Source organism: Peromyscus maniculatus, chromosome 5 (assembly GCF_049852395.1).
Source record: "Peromyscus maniculatus bairdii isolate BWxNUB_F1_BW_parent chromosome 5, HU_Pman_BW_mat_3.1, whole genome shotgun sequence".
In the NCBI taxonomy this organism is placed as follows: domain Eukaryota; kingdom Metazoa; phylum Chordata; class Mammalia; order Rodentia; family Cricetidae; genus Peromyscus; species Peromyscus maniculatus.
Window position 1 is genome coordinate 120956979 of NC_134856.1, and position 23198 is coordinate 120980176.

The 23198-nt window shown below is 39.5% G+C and overlaps 1 protein-coding gene across 1 annotated transcript in view; it reads right to left on the bottom strand.

Moving 5' to 3' along the window:
- LOC102916148 (uncharacterized) overlaps positions 1–23198 on the bottom strand; it is a gene marked incomplete at its 5' end in the record, with an annotated part of 285360 nt that overhangs the window by 81079 nt on the left and 181083 nt on the right. Inside the window, 2 exons of the mRNA XM_006972859.3 lie at positions 5709–5961; positions 7979–8197. Of these exons, the coding sequence (XP_006972921.2) occupies positions 5709–5961; positions 7979–8197 (472 nt within the window). The remainder of the gene's footprint in view (positions 1–5708; positions 5962–7978; positions 8198–23198) is intronic.

Sequence of the window (23198 nt, forward strand, 5' to 3'; positions counted from 1 at the left end):
TGTTATTAACTCTTGAATTTAATGAGCACAAGATCTAAAGAAATTAAATGTGATGGTGAAAAGATTCCTTTATTTCTGAAGCAGATTTGATAGGAATTTAATTTGTGCTATGCATGAAAGGGATGGCTTATTTCAGAAACTTATAAAAAAGTTATCAGGCTATTTAAAGTGAGCTTGAAAACTAAAGTTTACATTAGGTTAATTTAAAAACACACCCTGATTTGAGAGGAGGAAACACATATTCTATATTGGCTTATAAATAAATGCAAAGTAATGAGGTCTTTAAAGACAAATCTGTATTGCAAAGAACCTGTGATGTCATTATGTGACATCATTGACCTCTGAATTGCACAGACCATGAACATTCCTTGGCTTTGATTCCCATGATATCCAGTGGAAGTGGTGAGCACTCTAAAGTAGGGATCTTCTCTTCAAATTGAGAGAGAGAGAGAACCATTTATTCAGTGTTTGAACTGGCAATTATATAAATATAGTTTTAAAAGGCACTTTGAAATGTAGCTAATCCAAATCACATGTGTGAGGAGGGGACAGAAGAGTAGACAGGTTAATTTGTATTTTGTCTGCACCAAAATATCTTTTGGTGGTTGGGCAATGACTAGAACTCAGAAATCCCAACTACCTGCTTTTTACCACAGCAAAGCTCCTAGTTTAGACTCTCTGTTAATGATTCTCCCTAGTAAAGGGTGGCCTCACTGCTAGCAATCAGAGCAGCAGATGGGTGAGGGCTGTCAAGCACAATTCCTTCTCCACTTCTCTGTCTACTTGCTTAATGACAAAGAAATAGATAAAAGGATTCACTGATGAAACAACAATAAAGCATGATCTGTGTCTGAATCCAGTAACATAAACAGTAGGTGCCAATCGCCATTTGACTCTCGTCTATTGAATGCCTACTAGTTGTTCTTCTGCTTAAATTAGAGAAAATAAAGTTAAACGAAGACATTAGCCTCTAAGGCCTCTTTTTCAAGTGTATGGGAACAATAGTAAGCATGATGTAATGCCAAATAGCACAGGCAAGCCTGTGTTGCAGGTCTGTATTTCAGCTAATCAGGAGGCTGAGGCATGGCAAGTTCAAAGCCTGACTACATTACAAAGTAAGATCAAGGTCAAGCTGGACCACTTCATAAGATCCCCATCTCAAAAATAAAAAGGCACAAGGTGGCTAGGAGGTAGCTGAGCAATGGGGCACTTGCCCTAGCTTACTCCAGACACTGCTCAATCCTCAGCACTGCAGAGAAAATAGAAATTCAGAAAAGTTTAAATAATAGACAATGAGAAAATATATACATATACATACACATATATATACATATATATGTGTATGTATGTGTATATATAGAGAGAGAGAGAAGAGAGAGGGGGGGTGGGGAGTTTTTAAAGAAGCTTCAGAGTTACAATACCCTGCTGTCACTGTTACAGAATACTCCTGACACATACTTGTAAGGCAGGAAGTCTTATTCTGGCTCATGATTTCAGGACTTGGAGCCACAGTCAGCAGACTCTGAGGTGAGGGAGCATATTATAAGTGAAAACCTGAGCAAACTTGCGGACCTTATGGCAGCAGGAAGGAGAAAGTTAGAAGGAGTCAGAGTCCCAGCTACCCCTTTCGAAGGTGTACTCCCAAATATCCTGATTTCCTCCCTCTGGCCCCATTACCTCCTGAGAGCACCTCAAACTTGAAAAACATGCTTCCAATATATGGGCCTATAGAGAACACTCAAGATCTGAAATGTAACAGGAGAGTCAAGTGTGTTTTTTAATATCACTGTCAGAGGTGCCCCCAAAGAAGGGGTACCTGAGCAGAGACCTAAATGATGTGAAAGAAAAAGCCATCGACCTATAATGACATCCTTCACTCAGCATGAGTGCTATGTCTGTGTGGGTGCATTGGAATTCCTATACAATTGTGCGTTCTTGTCTGAAACAGTAGCCTCTTACTTTGTGTGTTGTGCACACAGCATAGTATCATCACTTCATTATACCTCTTGCACCACTATTTGTGAAATATGTGAATTCTTCCAGCCTTATTCCAACTTAGTCTCTCATTTCTTTCACCTAACAATACTGTGAGATGAATGAGGTAGGTGATACTATTGGTGTGTATTACCACTTTTACACAGTGCTCATGTGTAAATCGAGGGCTGAAGTGCTTAACTAGGTCATTTGGTGTCATATAGATCATAAATAGCAGATTGGGGACCATAGAACTGTTCCCTATGACTTCAACTCTGTGATTTTTTCTCTACTACTCCATATATTTCTAAGGGAGCATTGTAATTTGATTAGGTTTGTGTTGGGAAAATAATCCCCAGTGAAAGTGTTGAAATGTAGGGTCTACTGGGGAGTGCTTACATCATGAGGAACAGCAGCAAAAGTAGATGAAAAGTAGTGAAAGCTGAAAAATGCTAGTTGGAAAGTTGATTTGTGGAGACTGAATAAACATAAACGTTTTTCTTTGCAACTGGAAAAAATACAGTCACTCGATTCATCCCCTAGTATTCATCTCAGCTTCTTCAGGGTAAGGCCATTCCTAGACGGTCACACTAGAGGCTGCTTTCCTAAAGATTTCATCAGAGGCATCACAGCCAATTACGTATACTCGCTTCATCAGCTGCCATGTATACAGCGGGCTGGTTGGCTTTTCATCTGCCTAAGGGTCCTGACTGAAATAAGGAAGGCCATTCCCCATGGGCTACAGACAGTCTTTCTAAGAAGTCTCCAAAGATTACCAAGGACAGCTGCTTCTCCTCCTCAACTGACTTCCCCTGGGGCATTGCAGGAAGCTCAGCATGAGGACCATGCCTGCTGGGTATGCCAATCAGACCTTTGGGAGGAATTGTGAGATACCTCAGAATATGGTCTTCCCGTAATGCAGATGGTGTCTTTACATCTCCTGCTCAACCAGGCTTGACAGTACAGTCTCTTCCTTGCCTGCTTGAGAACTCATAAGCAAGAATGTGAATAGAATCCAGCTGGATCTAACTCAATCCACTCAGAATCACAATGAGGATAGCCGCCATGGTGAAAGAAACTGGGGATGAGGGAGAAAGCACACTGCTGCCTCTAGTAGTTCCCTCTTTCACCGTGTCACCAAGGTGGCTAATGGCCCCAAGCTTTCAGAAAGCAATCACATCTGGCATGTGAAAACAGAAGACTGTACGTCAGCTACACATGGTTCTAGTCCACAACAGCAAGATGTCCTGAACTCACTCATGGACTAATGTGCAGTTTGGAGTTCATTCTAATAATGTTAAATGATTGACATGGCAATTTTCCACAATTGCAATCGTCCAGCTCTAAGCTTTATTAGCAGAGGTCATTTAAGTATTCAAGATTCTCATATAAAATATACCATCGGACTCAGAGCCCCAAGGATCCCAGTTTGGTCAAGAGGAGCCTAGCAACCCACAGGGAGTGAAGGCTCAGGCTACCAAACAGCATTGGTAGGGAAGGCTGCCCTGACAACATGTCTAGTGTCATCTTGCTTAGGCAGTGGTCCAGGGAAATAGCACCACTAACATCACCTAAGACCATAAGGAATACAAAATCCTGGGCCCTTCCTGATGAGCCATAGTGAACATTGAAGTGAGAACTCTGGGGGGCCACGAATATTCAAGCTTGAGCAGCCATGCTGTAGCATAGGATAGCCTAGGAGAAGTAGAAAAGGGAGATCAGGCTGGGCTGCCTGCTCTGACATCCAAGGTGTACAGTGTCCTCAGGAGTGCATCAGAGACTGTGCTTTGGACTTAAGTTTTAATAGTATGTGATTGAGAGAAGTTATGTCAGACATAATTAACAGTATAGTACATCAACACACTAAGATCTGCTTAGTATAGTGATATAGACTAAGCCCATCCATACTAACTATGTATACATGGCATGTGGAACATCAATGCACAACTTCATGTAATCTTATGAGTGAGTATTTGATCACATCAAATTAATTTAGAATAGCCATCTGCTCTCTGTTTAATGTTTTATATTATCACCAGGTCTAGACATAAAAAGTTTAATTTAGATTTCCCCCCTTTTTCACTTTAAAATTCCTTAAAGTTTATATCCACCAAATTAAAGTGTGTTCTGGTTTGAATTATCACATTTTGAGACACCATCTTCCATTGTGCTTCGATAATCTAATATAAAACTTTAGAAAAGTTAAATGAAACTTTGATAAAGATGCTAGATTTTATCTTTGGTTGGAGTCACAGATAATGGACAGAAAAGTAAATGGTGGGCCATTGAGCAACCTGCATGCTGGGCTTTTGTCTTCCAAGTGACTTTAGTGTTCCTGGATCCTCCCTGTATGCTCCTCAGAGCCTCCTGCATGCCTATGACTTCAGCTTCTTAAACTGTGGCTCCTGACCAACAGGGTCCACAGCAAGTGGGAATTTGGTAGAAGCCCAAATCTGTGCTCCACCCATACCTATCGATGAAGGAACTGCAGGGCAGAGTCCATAAGCTTGGACTTACCAAGACCTGGACTAGGTTCTGATCCAAAACAAAGATAAAGAATTACCTACTTCGGACACTGGTGATATAATTCAGGAGTGGAGTGCTTGCTTACCATGTGCATAGCCTTGGGTTTGATTCTCAGTGCTGGAAAATCATTCAGTAGCACAGGTCAGGAAATTGTGTACTTTACAAACTCAAAGCAGCCAGAGATTTGGATGTGTCAATTAAATTTACAATAATAACCATATCAGTTTTGTATCAAATTATAGTCATATCCATCAGCAAATTAAATAGCTTGTTGAGATTGAATAATTATCACTAGAAAGTGCACATTATTAATTCCATAGAACAATATATGGGCTCATAGTGTTATGAAGAGATTTTGATACAATGAGAGAAACACCAGCTTCAGAATTCAGAAATCTGAGTCCTAGTTGGAACTACAACACAAGCTGTGTGTATTACCTTTGAGAAGCACTAGAATTCTCTGTAACTATTTTTTTCCAACTGAAATATGGAGAAACGACTTACCCCACTATCTCAGTTCATACATAGGAAAGAAATTGCACAACAATGATTAAAAGCACAGAATCATTTCTTAGCACCGGAATCATGTCCTTCTATGCAGCAGTGTGTGCTTCTGCCCATCACTGGGAATCATTCACAACACTAAGGCTGTATATTTAAGGTGAAATGTGCTTGTCACTCTGTAATCATCACAAAAGTTGGAAGAAATGCCTGAGGGGTGACATTTGAAAAGTTATGACTTCAAAATATTCCAGCAGCTCTTATCTCTCGCCTTTATATTTATTACATAAAGCTATCCCAGTGGAAAGCAGGTGGGCAGCCCGTCACACTGAATGAACTACTGTAAAAGTTCTTTTCAGAGAAATTTGTCTGTGAAAATCTTTAGTTGTTTTTAAAAAAAACAGAAGCTACAAAAGTTTTTATTTTTATGTTAAAAAAGAACTTTGGGAATAATTTAAAAAATATGACAGCTAGTTTGCATATCTATATATTCTAGATAATCCCCTACTTACTTTTAAAGTATTTTCAATAGTTAAAATTACATTTGAGTCACTTTTATGAGACCATCCATGTTTTTTTTTTTTCTTATACAGTTCGGGATGAATACTGAATGACATCATTACTGAAATATCCCATGTCAACTGAGTCGTGCACTGTGCTGAACTGCATGCCATGGATTCATATCTTGGTTATTTTACTTGACTTACCCCCAGGAAAGTATCCACTATAAACACCGCCAATGGGTCTAGAACTGTCCATAGTCCCATCGTGATGATTAGCTTTGACAAGGCATCTGGGCGGTAGGAAAACAGGAGCTGACAGCCCCATCTGATCAGAAGCAAGGGGAATGTTATTGTGTTCAGAGCCAAAGGCCCCAACGCAATCACAGCCAGCTCTTCTCCAATGGTAAGTGAAGAAGTCGGGTAGCAGAGCTCAACAGTGTAGGAATAAAGCTGGAATCTGTTGGAAGGTAAAGCACAGGAACCCAGAAAGAATTAGGCAAAGGTCAGTATGCAAAGCAATCAACAGATCTATGTTCTTGTTTTCTTTATTAAAAATACAAAATACTTGACTGAAAATGGCACCTGAAATTGAGTGTTAGAAGTCTTCAACCTTTCTTGACCACAGTTCACAATCAAGGAAATGCAACTTATCTTGTTCATTATTCTTATAAAAAAATTAGTGGATCGAGCATATCATTTGAGCCACTCAGTAGAGCCATCTATAAGTCAGGAACTTCTCTGCTACACAGGACATATTAGTGGTCAATTTTAAATGCAAAATATAATAGTGAACTTTCTAATGAGTCAATGTCTTGTAAAAATAAGAGATAAGCATAAATTTAATGATACTTCAGAATTTTGGCTAAAGGTGATTGATTTTGCTTATGACTTTTCTGGTGTGACTCCAACTTCCAACTTCCAAAAGCACAGTCATCACTAGCAACTGAAATTTCATAGCAAGGGACTAATGGCACAAGCCAAAGCCCTATGGGTTAAATCCAGTTCAAACCAGTAACAGGGGTCACCTGCAGTGTGGCTTTGTTATCACCTTTCCCTACAACTTGAGAATGGTGTTCATTCGAAGATCTCTGTCCAATTCAGCCTGTATAAAACTGTGTCAGAGCTCACCCTTTGGTGAATCATGAGGACTCCATTAGAGAGAAGTCTTCATTTCATATGTTCCTTGACTACTTCTCCAAAGGAGGTTCGTTCTTGTGTTGTCATGGATATGAAATAGAACGATGTGGATTTCTTAGTATAGGATTTGACACAGTGAGGGTAAAATAAGCTCTCATTATCAGTGTTGTTATTGCTATAGCTCACAGCTGAGATGTGGCCTGGAGCTACTGTGTGAATCAGGACTGTGGATCTAGACAATAGGGCCCTCAAATGTTATACAGGTCCAAGTTCCCTGTTTAAGAAATTGACCAAAATGAGCTGTCAAAATTTTTTTGCTGTCATGTTGGATTAATAACTAACTAAGATAAGACTTCCTCTTCTAATGAAGAGTAAAGTTATTACTAATAAAAGATAATTAACTCAGGCTAGAACATTTGTATTTTCTACTTTGGAAACTAAGGAAATATATATGATAGATAGATAGATAGATAGATAGATAGATAGATAGATAGATAGATAGATAGATAGATAGATAGACACACAGAGTGAAAATACCCATGCAAGAATTCCTTTGTGAAAATGTAGTTATTTGACACATATAAATTTTCATATCTACAACATATCCAAATCTTAGCTACCTCATTTCAAAAGAGAATTAAAAACCCTGTGTGCATATATACACATGCGTATTTCTCTGCACAAAGTCTTAAAATTCTTCATCATCATCTTAATGGAAACTCTGTACATGTGTCTGTTTCTATCTGTACCATCTACACTTTTGAGAAAATGACTTTTACTTGTGTTGTTATCTCCCTGTCTATCTAGAGTGTCTATGGAATCATGTTTACAGGCAGACAACCTTTAAAATATAATTTTCCCCCCACCGGATAATGGCCCAGAAACTGCCTGGGCTTGAGTTTGGTAACTGTTTGAATTCAATCATTTCATAGAAGAAGCAAGCTTTCCTTTTCTGAGTATGGTAATAAATCAGACTAACATTACTTCTGAAATACCTTCAGCCTTTGTCACTCTTATAAAATCAAAATTGAACAAAAACATCATTGCCAAATTTCTTCTTGAGTCCTGCTCAGATATCAGTACATATTTGAATGTGCTGAATTTTAAATAAATATTGATGCACGAGTTAAGTACTTGTATGGATGGAGCCAACCACAGCTTGAGACTGTAACTATAATAAAAGCCCCTGATCTCAGGTAAAGACTTCTTTTGTCTCTTCAAATCAGGCCTCCATTTGAGGTCTTCCAATAAGTGAACCGGGAAAGATGTTTTGTACTTTGGTTTGCCCGAGCAAGATGAAAATGCATCCCCCTTGACGTGCAGGGGAAAGCACTCACTTTGTAACTGGAGTTGAAAGGGCCCAGAGGAAAAGCCACTGGCCCAGGTAATGTAGGTAGAGCCTCAGGAACCAGAGAGAAGCCGTCAGCAGAAGGAGGTACCAGAAGCTCTGGCTCTGCCATTGGGCTAGTTCAAGTTCTGCAGACAAGGACACGGATGCGAAGTGGAGGTGCTTGGGTAACTCTCCGGCTCCACAGCCATCCGCAGCGGAGGAGCAGCTGCAAACGGAGAAGTCACAGGTGAACTTGGATCTACCACATGCTCTAAAGGGAAGTGCTCTGGTAGTGAAGAGAATTGAATGAAATTATTCCTAGACCTTTGGAACCAAGCACATTTATGTTCCTTTTTGTTGCAATGAATGATTGAAGATAACATGGGCAAATGTGAGCTCGGGTAATATAAATGAAAATCACGTGGCACGAATCCATCCTCCTCACAAGGCCTATTAAAAGCAACAATAGCAACAAAACAACGGAAAATCCCAAGCATTGGTATTAGAACTCTCAGGTCCTAACTGGAACATCAAAACAGTAAACTACCATGGAAAATAGCATGGCGCATATAACATCAAAATTAAAAAAAAAAAAAACCAATGTAACTACCATATGGCCCACCAATCCCAATTATGAATCCACACCCAGAGGAATTGAAAGCAGAGCAGAGAAGTGATATCCATATCCCTGTTCGTGGCAGAAGCATCTTCTGAATCTAAGACACAAGGGCAACACAGACGCCCACTGATAAATGAATGAATGGAACAGTCCTGATAACACGCAATAAAGTATTGACTAGCATAAAATAAGTATGGAATTCTGACACATGCTACAATGTGAATGAGCCTTTAACGTGACAGTTAAAGTGAACTAATCCACTCACAAAGGGACAGAAACTACAGGATTTGCTATATGACCTTTCTCTTGCAGTTAAAGTCAGAGGAAGGAAATGTTGAACGGAGTTCAGAAGGACAATCCTTTCTTGCTGTGGAATGAGTCATGGTTCAGGCTTTGCAAGATGAAACATTCCTGAGATCAGATGTCCAGCAATGTAAATGTACACATCACTGACCTACATGCTTATGTCATGAAACATGGCAAGGAGCTATTACAAATAGTAAATTTAATTTTTCTGGAAAAAAATGTGTAAATCTAAAGTATATTCCCTCTTATCTCACCTGCTCACAATAGCACGTTCTTAAGTCCGTTTTTTAGTTGGAACCAGTGAGATGGCTCCGTGGTTAAGGGAGTTTGTTAGCAAGCATGGCAGCCTGAGTTTGGTCTCTGAGATCCACATGAAAGAAGAAAAGAATCCATTCCAAAAGTTGTCCTTTGACCACCATTGTATACACATGTACACACACACACACACACACACACACACACACACACACACACACACACCACTCCCACCACCACCACCATCACCAACAAATCAAATGTGAAAAAAATTAGGTTTATCTGTGGTTAAAAATAAACTATTTAAAATGGTTAAAAATGAACAATTTGAAACTGAAGGGAGTTGCTCATCTAGCACTGAGATACACAAATAATTCAAAATTGTGGATTTTTAACAGCAAAGTGTGGAATCCATGGATGCATTGAAAAAGACTTTACTTAATAAAGCTTACTGCTGGCTGAAGACTGTCGGATACAATGACATGGGAAGGGAAGATGAGCCAAGGAAACATGACTCTGACAAGCGAGTATCAAGGAAGGACATGACTGTGGCCTCCTGGTCTTCACAGGCTAGCAGGACACTAAGGCCAAAACTGACAGTTCCCTGAGCGTTCTGCCATGGAGAAGTGGACCATCATTCACTAGTGTGCTGAGCATGCCCTTCAATCACACAAATGAATAACAGTGAAATGAGAAACAGCATGTGTGCATGTGCACACACACACACACACACACACATACACACACACGCACACACACACACACACACACACACACACACAACATGAATTGAGAGTTTAAGATCAGAGGTGGGTGCTGTGATTCATCACAAACTCCATCCGCGCATGTGCACACCTCTGCACTGCAGCCCAGTGTTGTGTGGTTAGGGTGAAAGACAAGGACAGCCTCACTTTGTTCTTTACAACTTTAACAATTTGGATGAGAGTTGCCAGCAACTTTGTGTCTGCACGCCATGCATTATGCCTGGTTAACTTCAGAACGCTTGAATCTAATTAGTATTTTGAAATTCTAAATATTGATTTATGATTTAAGTACCATAAACTGTACATATTTTATATGAATAGCTCAGAGGGTTTGACAAATCTAAGCCCCTATGTACCCACCCTACATGACAAAGCATTTTTATATCGCATTAAAAAATGTTCTTGGATATTTTGCAGTCTAAATCCCTGCAACACACACACACACACACACACACACACACACACACACACACACACACACCCTGCAAGGGGCCTTGGTTACAGGCAGAGATGCTGTCAGGGTTGATGTCTCTTAGGAGAGAACCCTAGAAGAGCCTTCCCATCATGGGAAATGAAACCCAGACTTCTCCACCACTCAAGCAAAAATATCCTGCACATGATCTCTTCCGCTCATTACTCCATCACTGTTTCACCTCTTCAAAGGAAGGAGAAATCAGATGCAGGCTTCATAGTGTGCTGTTTGCAGAAAGCTAGAAAGCCTCAAATGGTGCAAAACCAAGAAGAGGGGAGCTTATTTGATGAGTGGAAATTCCCATTGTTCTTTTCACATCCATTGACATAAATGACTAAGCAGTTGAGTCCGTATGCACAGAAACTGCCCCCAAACCACACTCCCAGTTAGTTCCACAAATGAAGTATTCCTGCTCACACCTAGAAACAAAGATTTGCTTGTCAGACATTTGATTTAGAAAGAAAAACAAATAACACCAAGGTTACATTAGATGTCATTCAAAATACTCAATCATTTGTTTTGAATTAATACAAATCTATATTTGTCTTCATTCATTTAATGGTGGTAACCATGCATGTGGATTCAAAGAATTTAGGAAAAAGTTAATCATCTGGTGCTTAAAATTTTATAGGCCTTGAAATTCGGTACTAGCAAAATAATTGATGGTGCTAGGTGATTCTCAATAAAATAAGGAATTACATTTTATTAGTTAAAGAGGTTAGTGAGGCATAGTTTTATAACTGATGTCCCTACTACAATATACAGCAATGCTTCCCTTATAATCAGTTAGAGATTATAATCTCAATGCAGATTTACATAGAATTACACCCACAACTGTCTCTATACATAACATTCAAAATGCATTTCATTTAACAGATCCCAGCTTCCATGTTTTACAACTGCCTTGCTAGAGCTCCTTTGTTGAGCTCGTGAACATGCAATGCATGTCACAAGATGCCCTGCCCTTGTGGAATATTCCCATCCTCATTTCCACCATTCTGCCTTTCTCCTGCAATCTTTCTTGGTTATGTACGAAGTGTGACCATCAAATGGATAATAAATGGCATCTACCATTGGGGTGTGTAATCTGTAGAGTGGGAATTGATTTGTTGGTTATGAAGGAAGCCCCAGAGTACACAGATCACTGGAAAATCACATTGAGGCCAGCAGCCCCTCCTCGATTCCTGCAGACAGCATTTCCACTGCTCAGAGGTGAGCTGCCAGAGGGCGGGGGGGGGGGGGGGGGGGAGATAGGGAGGCCATCCAGTCTTCAGCTATTAAATGAAACCTATTTCTCTGAACTTCAGCCACATTTCATATGACACCCATATATCCCCCTTGCATGCCCAATCTTTACAGAGACCTGAAATCAAACAAGATTTCTACAATCCATCAGTGTAATAATAATAACACAGAAAAGACCAAAATTGCTTTGGAGAAGAAAAAGCACAAAATGCATTCTTAAACTCTCTTCTGTAGTGAACACAAACCCTAAGGAAGCTGCATACGGCAACGACTCATTAGCTGGCTGTGATAACCCTTATTTTAAAATCAGCACCAATAGATGGCACTAAAATTTCCATAGTCCTTCCAGACAGAACCAAATATAATCCACATGTAACATTTTAAAAATGATCGCAGATAAATGTTTATTTTATTGGGTCATCTTTTTTTAAATTTCACTGCATTCTGTTCATCAGGAGGTTGTTTTATATTTGTGTGTGTATGATGTCTCTCTGCGTTGGTGTGTGAGTGAAGGGACTGTGGGGTCACAGGGCAATCTTGGGTCAGTTCTCACTTCCCACCTTGCTCAGAACAGGCTCCTGTTCTTCGTCACTGTGCCCACCAGTCTAGCTGGCCTATGAGCTTCCAGGTTCTCCTGTTTTCATCGCCCATCTTACCATAGGCATGATGAGATTACTGATACATACAACTGAAGCCGGCTCTACCTGATTCTGGGGACCCAACTCAGCTCCTCACACTCAGGAGGCAAATTCTTTACCCACTGAGCTATATCTCTCTAGCTTCGCTGTCATGTTTTGTTTTGTTTTTAAATACAAATGTGCACAATGATTCTGAGGCTTTCTGGGACATATTATTCAGTACATCAAGGAGCAATTAAAATGAAGATATAAAAATGTTAAATTAAAATAAATAAACTAAAGACATAAAGGAATATGCAGAGGTCACATCCACATCTCTCCAGTGGTTGCAGAATCAGAACTAAAGCCTGAGTCTATTCCTTGATTTGCTCAAGGAAACATGGCTAGTAGCCAAGAATGTTCTCTTTGTGTTTCTGTCTTTCCATCAGGTCTTTTCTACATCACCTTTTGAATGAGTTTATCACAAAACTTCAAGATGAAGAAATACCAGGAGGCTGACAGCCCCTTGCCCTGAAACCTGAAAGGGGTGTTGCTTCCTTTGTAGAATTCTGGTTACTCCCAGATCAATGCTGAATGTGTCTGACATACCAGGCCCTGTGATTGTGTTATTGGAAGAAGAGTACCTCTGAAAATATCACCCACCTTAAAGCCTGGAATCTGTGATTATGTAAAATTATATGGCAGTGGTGAATTAATCAGCAGAAGAAATTTTGGTTTTAGCTTAAAATAAGATTATTCTAAATTATTTGAGATGAGCCCAATGTAATTACAGGGTCTTCAAAGATTGGAAGATGACAGAGAAGGAGACAGAGAGAGAACCAGAGGGACAGCCAGGAAGAGGGCAGTGTAAAAACCTTGGCCTGAATTTGTAGCCTATGAAGACATAAATGACTGAGGAATGAGGACCAGTTGTAGAGCTGGAAAGATGAAGGAAACATTGTCCCTTGGTGCCTCTAAAAAACCAGTCCTTGTCATGACTCCATTTCCACCAGCAGCCTAATTGAGACCTCTGACTTCCGGAAGTGTAAAGTCAGAACTCTTCATTGCCCTAAGTTACAGGTGTACATCATTTGTCCCAGAAGCAACACGGAATATGAGGGTAGACTAAGGGGAGTAAGGGTGAGGGGCCATCTACCCATAGAACTTTTGGGTTATCGACAGACACAGACAAGTAAGTGCAAAGCACAACCTCATGGGGCTGAGACCCAGCGCATCAGTACTTTAATGATGTATAAAGTGCTGTGAGGAAACACAGGGCAAATGCCTATCTTAAACTAGGCCAGAGGGAACTTCTCCTCTACGTTCTCCAAAATGAAGAGAAATTTTGAAAGTGGAAATGGAGGCTGAGGAAGAAGGAGGCACAGCACATCTCGTCCCTTCCACAGTTCTCAGATTAAAGTCTAATTTCTTTAACTGAAAATACATTTAATTTTAATGGGTTATTTGTGTGTTGTGTGTGTGTGTATGTGTGTGTGTGCGCGCGCACGCGTGCGCGTGTGCGTGTGTGCATGCCACCGCATGTAAGTGGGGCGCCTACAACAACTTTACGAAATGGATTCTCTCTTCCCAACTTTACGTGAGTTCTGGGAATTGAACTTAGGTTGCCAGGCTTTCATGGAAACTGCTTTTGCCCACTAAGCCATCTCATTGGCCTATCATCATCTTATTTTTGGATACTAGAACCTGTCACTGAACTTGGAGCACATCCATTTGTCTAGGCTGCATGGCCAGTGAGCCTGTGGAATCCGACTGTGTTTGCAATTCCTGGATCTGGAATTATAGGAACCTTTCGCCTCTGTTTCACCTCCCACTCTGTGGGTGGTTGAGAGTCAGATCCTCATACTAACACAGCAAACATGTTACACTTTGAGTCATCTCCCTAGTCTAAAGAAAATACTTTTCCAACATTGCATTTGATGAGGGGTGAGAGGTACAGTTGTCTGTGGATATAGAGATAAATATTTAGCATACAGTTAGAAATTATATTTGTTTAGGAAAATGGCAATAGTAGGTTCTGCTCTAGGGCCTATGACCCATGACTGGATAGTCATGGGTAGCTGACTAGGCTTACAGTACCAGACATGACTTTTTATGGAGCAGGTATTAAGTTCAATTAGACAGCTGTCGGTTACCCCCAGCATGAAAGTGCACTATTGCACCACTGGGGATACCTTGTCACATCTGTCGTTGTTGTGGTTCATGGGCTTTACAGCTGGGTGGGACTACGAATTGCTCCTCTCTCTTGGCAGCTATGGAGCACCTTCTAATACTATGAGTGCTAGACTTCAGGAATGAAGCTTCAAGATCACTTCCCGTCTGATTCCTCCAAGGTTGGTGTCCAAAGTGTATGGTGCCTTTGGGTTTGAGGTCTTACCAATATGCTCTGGGAGGCAACCAAGGGCAATAACATTAGTCTATTTGTGGGGGCAGTTTCTTGGGCTCCCCTGACCAAGAACTGGACTGGAGGGGTCCTATGCCTCGTACTGGAGTTTCTGTTATATTAGATGGTCTGTAACTCTTGGGGGAAAACATTGATTAGTACTCAGTGTGATATGATGTGTGTGTGTGTGTGTGTGTGTGTGTGTGTGTGTGTGTGTGTGTGTGTGTGTACTTAGAAATGAATATACTTACATATATGCATATACTTACATATATATACTTATACATGAATATACTTATTTATCCATATATATGATTATAAAATAATGTTTCTCCATGGACTTTTCAAGCATATTTAATGTTATTTGTCTCTCTCCCACCCTCTCTCTGTATTAGTCTTCTTCCTCCTTCTCAGTTAGTGTCCCCCTATTTCCCCCCTTTCACCTCCATAGCTCCTGTATTGCACCAGGCTCCCTCTGGAGCTATTTTTTCTCGACCCCCAACTGTGGTCCCTTTCTACTTTACTGATGCCACTCCTTACCAAGGAAGCTTCCAAATGGAGACTGTCACACAGATGCACAATTGGTCAAAGTGACTGTGGGGTGTTCAGTCTCAATCCGTAGGTCTTTAACACAATCCTTATACCTACGGCCGAGGAAACATCACAGAATAATCTGCTGAGAGATTATCCCAGCCAGAGTACCAGGACACCAGCTACAAAACATTATCTTCTGGACATGACAAGGATGCTGCACCCATGAAATCTCAACACTGTGGTTGTATGAACAAGACCTGCATAATGACACCACCAGCTTACATGCCAACATGGATGGGTAAATTTCACAAGGCTGCACCCCTCGATGAAAAGCTATAGGTAGTTAACGGTTACTCAAAGAGGAAGACACTATGTGTTTGCCCCTAGTACAAGGCTCCAATCCCAAGGGGTCATCCCTAAACACCTGTACACACAAGCAATGCTAAATCGTCTCAGTAGCTTATAACACATACATATATATATGTATACATATATAATGGACCAATAATTACATCACATTGAGCAATAATTATCCTCCCAAGAGTCACAGAGTGTCTGAGAGAAACCCCAGAAACAGGTCTGAGAAAGTAACAGTCGAGTCAGGAGAGTTCCAGCAAACCCCCAAACAAGATAAACTAATGCTGTTGACCTTGGCAGCCTCCAGAACTTGAAGGCAAGACCCTATTGCTGAGGACACCACATATTTTGAACACAGGACTTGGAGGAATCAAATTGGAGTTGAGCTGGAATCGTCCTCCCTCAGGACTAGCTTTCACAGTGACGGAAGTTGCTATGCATGCCACTGAGAGAAAGGAGGGGTTGGTGCAAATAAGGAAGAGGTCATGAGTTAATTGCTAAAATGAAAAAAAAAAGAGGTCATGGTTTTGAGAAGGGGTTGAAGAGGTGACCCAGAAGGAGTTGGAATGGAGAAAAGAGGGTGAGAAATCATGTGAATACAACATTCACGTATGAAATTCTCAAAAAATTAAAACCTTTTTAAAACTTGCATTTATCCTGAACATGTGCCAACATTTTCCATGCCACTAGTCCCTAAGCAGTGTGGCTGATAACCAGTGACATAGATTTACACAGTATCAGGTGTCCTGTAAGCATGCCAAGGGAGTGAGGATGTGGGTAGGTTCTACACACTCAGCAGGATGTAGTCTCCTAGGGACCTGAGTACTTGAGGGCTTTAGTGGGAGGTTTGGATCCCAGCTCCCTTGAATGTCCAAGAGCATTTACTCTGTCACAGCTCTGGAGTTTTAAAGCCTGACATGAAAGTGCAAACAAGGCCATGTGCCTTCCGAAGATTCTAGGCCACCCTCCCCACAGCCATCTCCTGAGCACAGCTTCAAAATCAAATGGTTTTCCAGGCGTTTTTAGTCCACAGAAAGCTCTGCCTCCATGAACTAGTCTATCTTTTAATATATCCTTTGTAATATTCAAATAGTCTAGCCCCTCTCCTCATCTTTGCCTAGTGCCTAAGACATTTGAAAGCTACCCTGAGAATTTTCTAAAGGTCAGTTAGGGAAAGCCTAATGAAACCATGCAGTGTGTCATTAACCATTTTGACTTGTTGGCATTCCCTGCACCAGTTCACGGTGATCACATGGTAAGAGAAAGTGTGAAAATATGTGAAGATAAGATGGGTCATTGTAGATGTAACCAACCGTCTTATTAAATAAGAAACACAGAAACAATGTAAAAGAGAAAGCCAAGAGGTCAGAGCTCAGAGCTAAAATCTCACCCTTCCTCCTGCTGTCCCAGCTTCGCGAAAAGAGACCTACTTCCTCTCGGTTCGTATTTTTAAAGTATGTTGTTCTGCCTTCTCATTGGTTGTAAACCCAAACACATGACTGCCTCGTCACTGTCTGAATGTACAGCCCCCTAGGTCTTAAAGGCATATGTCTCCAATGCTGGCTGTATCCCTGAACACACAGAGATCTTATGGGATTAAAGGCGTGTGCCACCACCGCCACACTCTTGCTATGGCTCTAATAGCTCTGACCCTGAACACACAGATATCTATGGGATTAAAGGCGTGTGCCACCACCGCCACACTCTTGCTATGGCTCTAATAGCTCTGACCCCCAGACAACTTTATTTATTAACATACAATCAAATTAATATTTCAGTACAAATCAAAATAATATTTCAATACAATTAGATTACCACCACATTTCCCCTTTTCTATTTTAATAAAAAGAAAAAAAGCAAAAGGTTATGACTAACAAAAGAAAAACTATATACAAAAGTACAATAACTATATACAATATATACAAGTAATAAATACCTAAACAGGTATTTGACGAATCAGAGAAAATAATTCCATTATCTATCCTATTTTGATAATTCCAAGATGTATCTAATGTACTTTCTATCCTAATTAATTTTCAACTATAACTAACTAATCTTCAACCATAACTAACTAATCTTCAACTCCCTCAGAGACCCAAGAAGGGAATAATAGTAGCTAACAAAAATAAAAACAGGAAGTGCATGCAAGCAACTTCCAAAAAATTTTGTGAGTTGACAGAAACAGCCAGCTGCCTGGGCAGTCACCTGAGGTTTCTCCGCAGTGTTGGGGCATCATCTTCAGCCTATAGGCTTAGTGTATCTGACAGACTCATTTGTGAAGTAGGATGTACACAAGGTCAACAGTTCAACCTCACATTGGGTGAGAGCAGTCCACGTACCAGAAACACCTGAATTCCACTAGTGTCCTGTCATGATTCAGGATTTTAAATTCTGGAAATTGTTGACAGTTTTTTAATTCAGCTGTCCATTCTTCTTGGCTGTGTATATATGGCTTCATCTCAGCATCCCCTTCTTCTCCACATCCCTCTATTAAATGCCAGTCTACTTTTGAGAGGCATGAGCTTTCAGCTGCTGTTCCATTGTACAACAGAATCCATCGGCCCTCTGCCTGTTAAGCTGCCTTCGAAGAAAAGGGCACCGTACCTTTTCCGGATGCGAAGGCCACTTTAGGGATGGGGCTATATTGTCCTGGCCTCAGAAGATGCCTTTTGATAAAGCCATAACCACACTTGTTTTGGCAAGAATCAGTAGTCCCTTGTTTCGTGATCTGTCTGTCCATTTTGTCCTGTTGATTCGAGGATACTTTGTTGTCCAGTGGCTAACTTTTGCCAGAATGAAAGTTGACTCCATATGCAGTTTCTTCAATGCCCATATTTTCTCTAAAGTAGATTGGTACTGCCAGGAGCCGACATGTCTCAAAAAAGAAAAATTTTCTAAGTTATTAAAACATTTTAAATGCCATATTCTGTAGATCTCTGAAGGGTTTGAAGATGACCTGTCTAAAACATCTCTGCTCAATTTTTAAAACATATCTAATATGACTACAAGTTCTATGATAATGTCTAACTACTAGCTTTCATTTCTTTATATCCTAATAGTTGATAATAATAACATTCAAGGATCAGAAATTTGCATTACATTGTTAAATGGATGGAATAAATACAATTAGAAATATACATATAGCATTTTTTAACAATATCAGTTTCAAATTTGTGTACAATATAAAACAATTCAATCCAATGTAAAGTATTTAAAACTAGTAATTGTCTTTTTCTTTTCTTTCTTTCTCTTTTTTTTTTTTTAAACAAGAACTTTAAATCTAATCTCCTTTGCTTAGCCTTTTTCCTAACCCTTGACAATAACTTGTAACCAACCCCCCTAAATACTGAAAATTATCCCAGACCCAAAACCCATTAAAAAGACCAAAAAACCACCCGCCCCACACCACCTCTTTGGGAATGTGGGCGTCGTATTCTTAAAATTGCTTCCTGCTGGGTATGGGCGAAGTTTTCTTTATCCTGAAAGAAAAATTTTAGGTTAATTGTCAAATTCTAGGAGAGGTAACTATATCCTTCATTATCCAGTCTGTGTATAATGCCAAAGTTGAGGGTTTATCTCAAGTCCTTATTCAAGTAGTCTTTGAGACTGGATCATCTCAGCTAGTCATCTCAAATTTGCTCTGAGCACCTTGTAGTTCAAAGCTGATCTGTGGATGATGTTTGTCAGCTTAATGATATTATTATTGTCCACGTGGAATTGTTGTTGTTGTGGGGCCCCATCTTCTTTCTGGAGACTTCAGTTGATGTTAGGCCAGGCCGTGATTTCCTGCAGAAAACTGATAAGAGACTCGAACACAAAAACATATATATGCAGCTAGCCTTTTTTCTAGAATTAGTTAGTACTCTATGTGACCATTCATATCTTAACAAAGTTTAAAATGTATATATATATATTAATCTTGTAAATTTTGATATAAAATTTATACTTTGAGAACAGTTTAAAGAATCAGAATAGAATCAAAGAGTTGAGATTAGTAATAGAATAGTCCCTTAATTAATTTTGCTTTTGTCCTGTACCATAGCAGAAATGGCTCTTATTCTGGCATGATACAGGGAGTTTGCATTTTCCTTTTAACAACATGCTTGATTTTAAAGAAGGAGAGAGCCATTCTCCAACTCCAAAGTCAGCTTTAAATTTTAATTGAACTGGGACTGTTAGAAGACCAATAGTGTTAAATCTTTAGAGAAAAGCAGAAACAAACATTTAGGAAGACATAAAATTTTTTTAGATAATATATACCCATACACCGTTTCACTCTGTTTCTTGGGATAGATGATTTGTCCCTTTTCTTCAGTTGTCTCATTTGTCCAGTGTTCTTCAGATTCCTTAACCTTCATTCTCCTAAAAGACAAAAACAAAAACCTTTCCCCAAGACTAATTTTGGGGATGTTTCCTTTTGACAAGTTATTATCTGATTAAATGAAAAGGCATGTGTTATTGATACAAGTTAGTTTAAATTGGATGTTCATGCTGGTTGATGAACTATCACCTCCTCTAATTAAGAGGTCTCTCTTGTTCAAATCGAACCTTTATCAATTTTGATGGTACCCACAGCTTATCTTCTCCTGTAGAAACAAAAGCAAAACCACGTCCCCAATGTAATACATACCCTGGTTTCCATTCTGAGGTCAGCACATCCTTAAAGTATATAGGCTGATTTAATTCTGTAGTTTTTTCTATTATCCAATGTCTCTCTGCAGCTGTTGTTCCTTTCTCATTGGCATTCAGAAAATTCAAAGTTAGAAGAGCATTATGCAGTCTATTTCTGGGGGTTTTTGTTACCCATTTCTGTTTATTTAGCATATCCTTTAGAGTTCTGTTTGATCTTTCTGCTTGACCTGTAGGATTATGTGGTATGCCTGTAATATGCTTTATATTGTAATAAGCAAAAAACTGTTTCATTTTAACAGAGACATATGATGGAGCATTGTCAGTTTTGATTTGTGCAGGTATACCCATGATGGCCATAACTTCTAGCAAATGAGTGATTACAGAATCAGCTTTTTCAGAACTCAAAGCAGTTGCCCATTGAAATCCTGAATAAGTATCGATAGTGTGGTGTACATATTTCAATTTTCCAAATTCTGCAAAGTGAAACACGTCCATCTGCCAGATTTCATTTCTCTGAGTACCCTTTGGGTTACATCCTGCTGGTAATGGCGTCTGATTGTAGAAGGAACAAGTAGGACATTTCTTTATTATTTCTTTGGCTTGTTGCCAGGTTATGGAAAAATCCTTTTTTAAACCTTTACTATTAACGTGATGTTTTTTATGAAATTCTGAGGCCTCCAGCACATTTCCTATCAATAATTTATCAATCTCTTCATTGCCTTGTGCTAGAGGGCCTGGCAGACCAGTATGGGATCGAATGTGAGTTATATATAAAGGATGATTCCTTTTCCTGATTGTATCTTGTAATTGAATAAATAGTGAAGTTAATTCTGAAGCATCAGGGATAAATTCTGCAGTCTCAATATGTAACACCACTCTTTCAGCATACTGAGAGTCAGTTACTATGTTGAGAGGTTCTGAAAAATCCATTAATACCAACAGAATAGCATACAATTCTGATTTTTGCACTGAATTATAAGGACTTTGAACCATTTTACTTAAATTTTCTGATTTGTAACCTGCCTTTCCTTCTTTGTTGGCATCTGTATAAAATGTACGAACTCCAGATATGGGTTTTTGCCGTACAATTCGAGGCAAGATCCATTCAGCTCTCTTTATAAGATCAATTCTATTGCTTTTGGGATATTTGCTGTTAATTTCTCCCAAAAAATTACTGCAAGCTCTTTGCCAAGGTTCACTTTCTGTCCATAATTTTTCAATGTCCTCCTTAGTTAATGGTACGACAATTTCTGCTGGGTCTATGCCTGCTAATTGACGAAGTCTCATTTTTCCTTTGTAAATCAAGTCAGAGATTTTTTCCACATAAGTTTTTAATTTTTTATTTGGTTTATTTGGTAAAAATATCCATTCCAATATAATATCTTCCCTCTGCATTAATATTCCAGTAGGAGAACGCCTAGAAGGTAAGATAACCAAAATGCAATCCAGCTTTGGATCAATACGATTCACGTGTCCTTCATGCACTTTCTTTTCTACCAATGCTAATTCTTTCTCAGCTTCAGGTGATAATTCTCTTGGACTATTTAAGTCCTTGTCACCTTCTAAGGTTTTGAACAAATTAGTCAGTTCATCATTTTTTACCCCAACAATAGTTCGTAGATGAGAAATATCTCCAAATAATCTTTGAAAGTCATTAAGAGTCTGTAGTCTATCTCTCCGAATTTGCACCTTTTGGGGTCTAATTTTTTGTAGCTCTATTTTATATCCTAAATAATTAATAGAATCTCCTCTTTGTATCTTTTCAGGAGCAATTTGTAATCCCCAGCGAGGCAAAATTTTCTTTACTTCTTCAAACATTATTTCTAAAGTATCTGCATTTGAGTCAGCTAGTAAAATATCGTCCATATAATGATAAATTATAGATTTAGGAAATTTTTTACGTATCACTTCCAATGGCTGTTGTACAAAATATTGGCACAGAGTTGGGCTATTCAACATTCCCTGTGGGAGGACCCTCCATTGAAATCTTTTAACCGGTTGAGAATTATTATAAGTAGGCACTGTAAAAGCAAATCTTTCTCTGTCTTTTTCTTGTAAGGGTATTGAAAAGAAACAGTCTTTTAAATCAATAACTATGAGAGGCCATCCTTTTGGTAACAGAGTAGGCAAAGGCATCCCAGATTGTAGAGAACCCATTGGCTGAATTACTTTGTTAATTGCCCTAAGGTCTGTTACCATTCTCCATTTACCAGATTTCTTTTTAATAACAAATACAGGAGAATTCCAAGGGCTGGTTGATTCTTCAATATGCTGAGCATTTAACTGTTCTTCTACCAGCTCTTCTAAAGCCTGGAGTTTCTCTGTTGTTAAAGGCCATTGCTGGACCCATACAGGCTTGTCTGTTAACCATTTTAAAGGTAGAGCTGTTGGTGTCTTTGGAAGATCATCAGTTATTGTGCCCTGTTCTTGTATAATATGGATGGCTGGTGACCACTCATTAGAACAATATCTTCTAATATTTCTCTCAGTAACATGTGCTAGTTTATGATTTGTTTCTGAGATTGGAGGGATGTTAATCTGAGTATTCCATTGTTGCAACAAGTCTCGACCCCACAGGTTCATAGTTATGTTAGCCACATATGGTTTTAATTTTCCTCTCTGTCCTTCTGGACCTATACATTCGAGCCATCTTGCACTCTGTTTCACCTGAGATAATGTCCCAATTCCTAACAGTTGAACGTTTACCTCCTGAAGAGGCCAAGTTGGATGCCAAAATTCTGGTGCTATTATGGTAACGTCTGCACCTGTGTCTACCAGACCAGACAACAAAACACCATTTATTTTTATCGTTAATTTTGGTCTTTGTTCATTAATAGAAGTTTGCCAAAAAATTTTCTTTATGTTTTCTCCTGAATTTTCTATTCTCTCTGTTTCATCATCCTGACCAGCATGATTTATTCCAATAGGCATTTGGTTATTTAATCGCTCTCCAGAGCAGGCATTTCCTCTATGGCTGCAGGAAAGGTTTGAACTGGATTTGCACTGGGGGCCTGCCTGAGGCCCC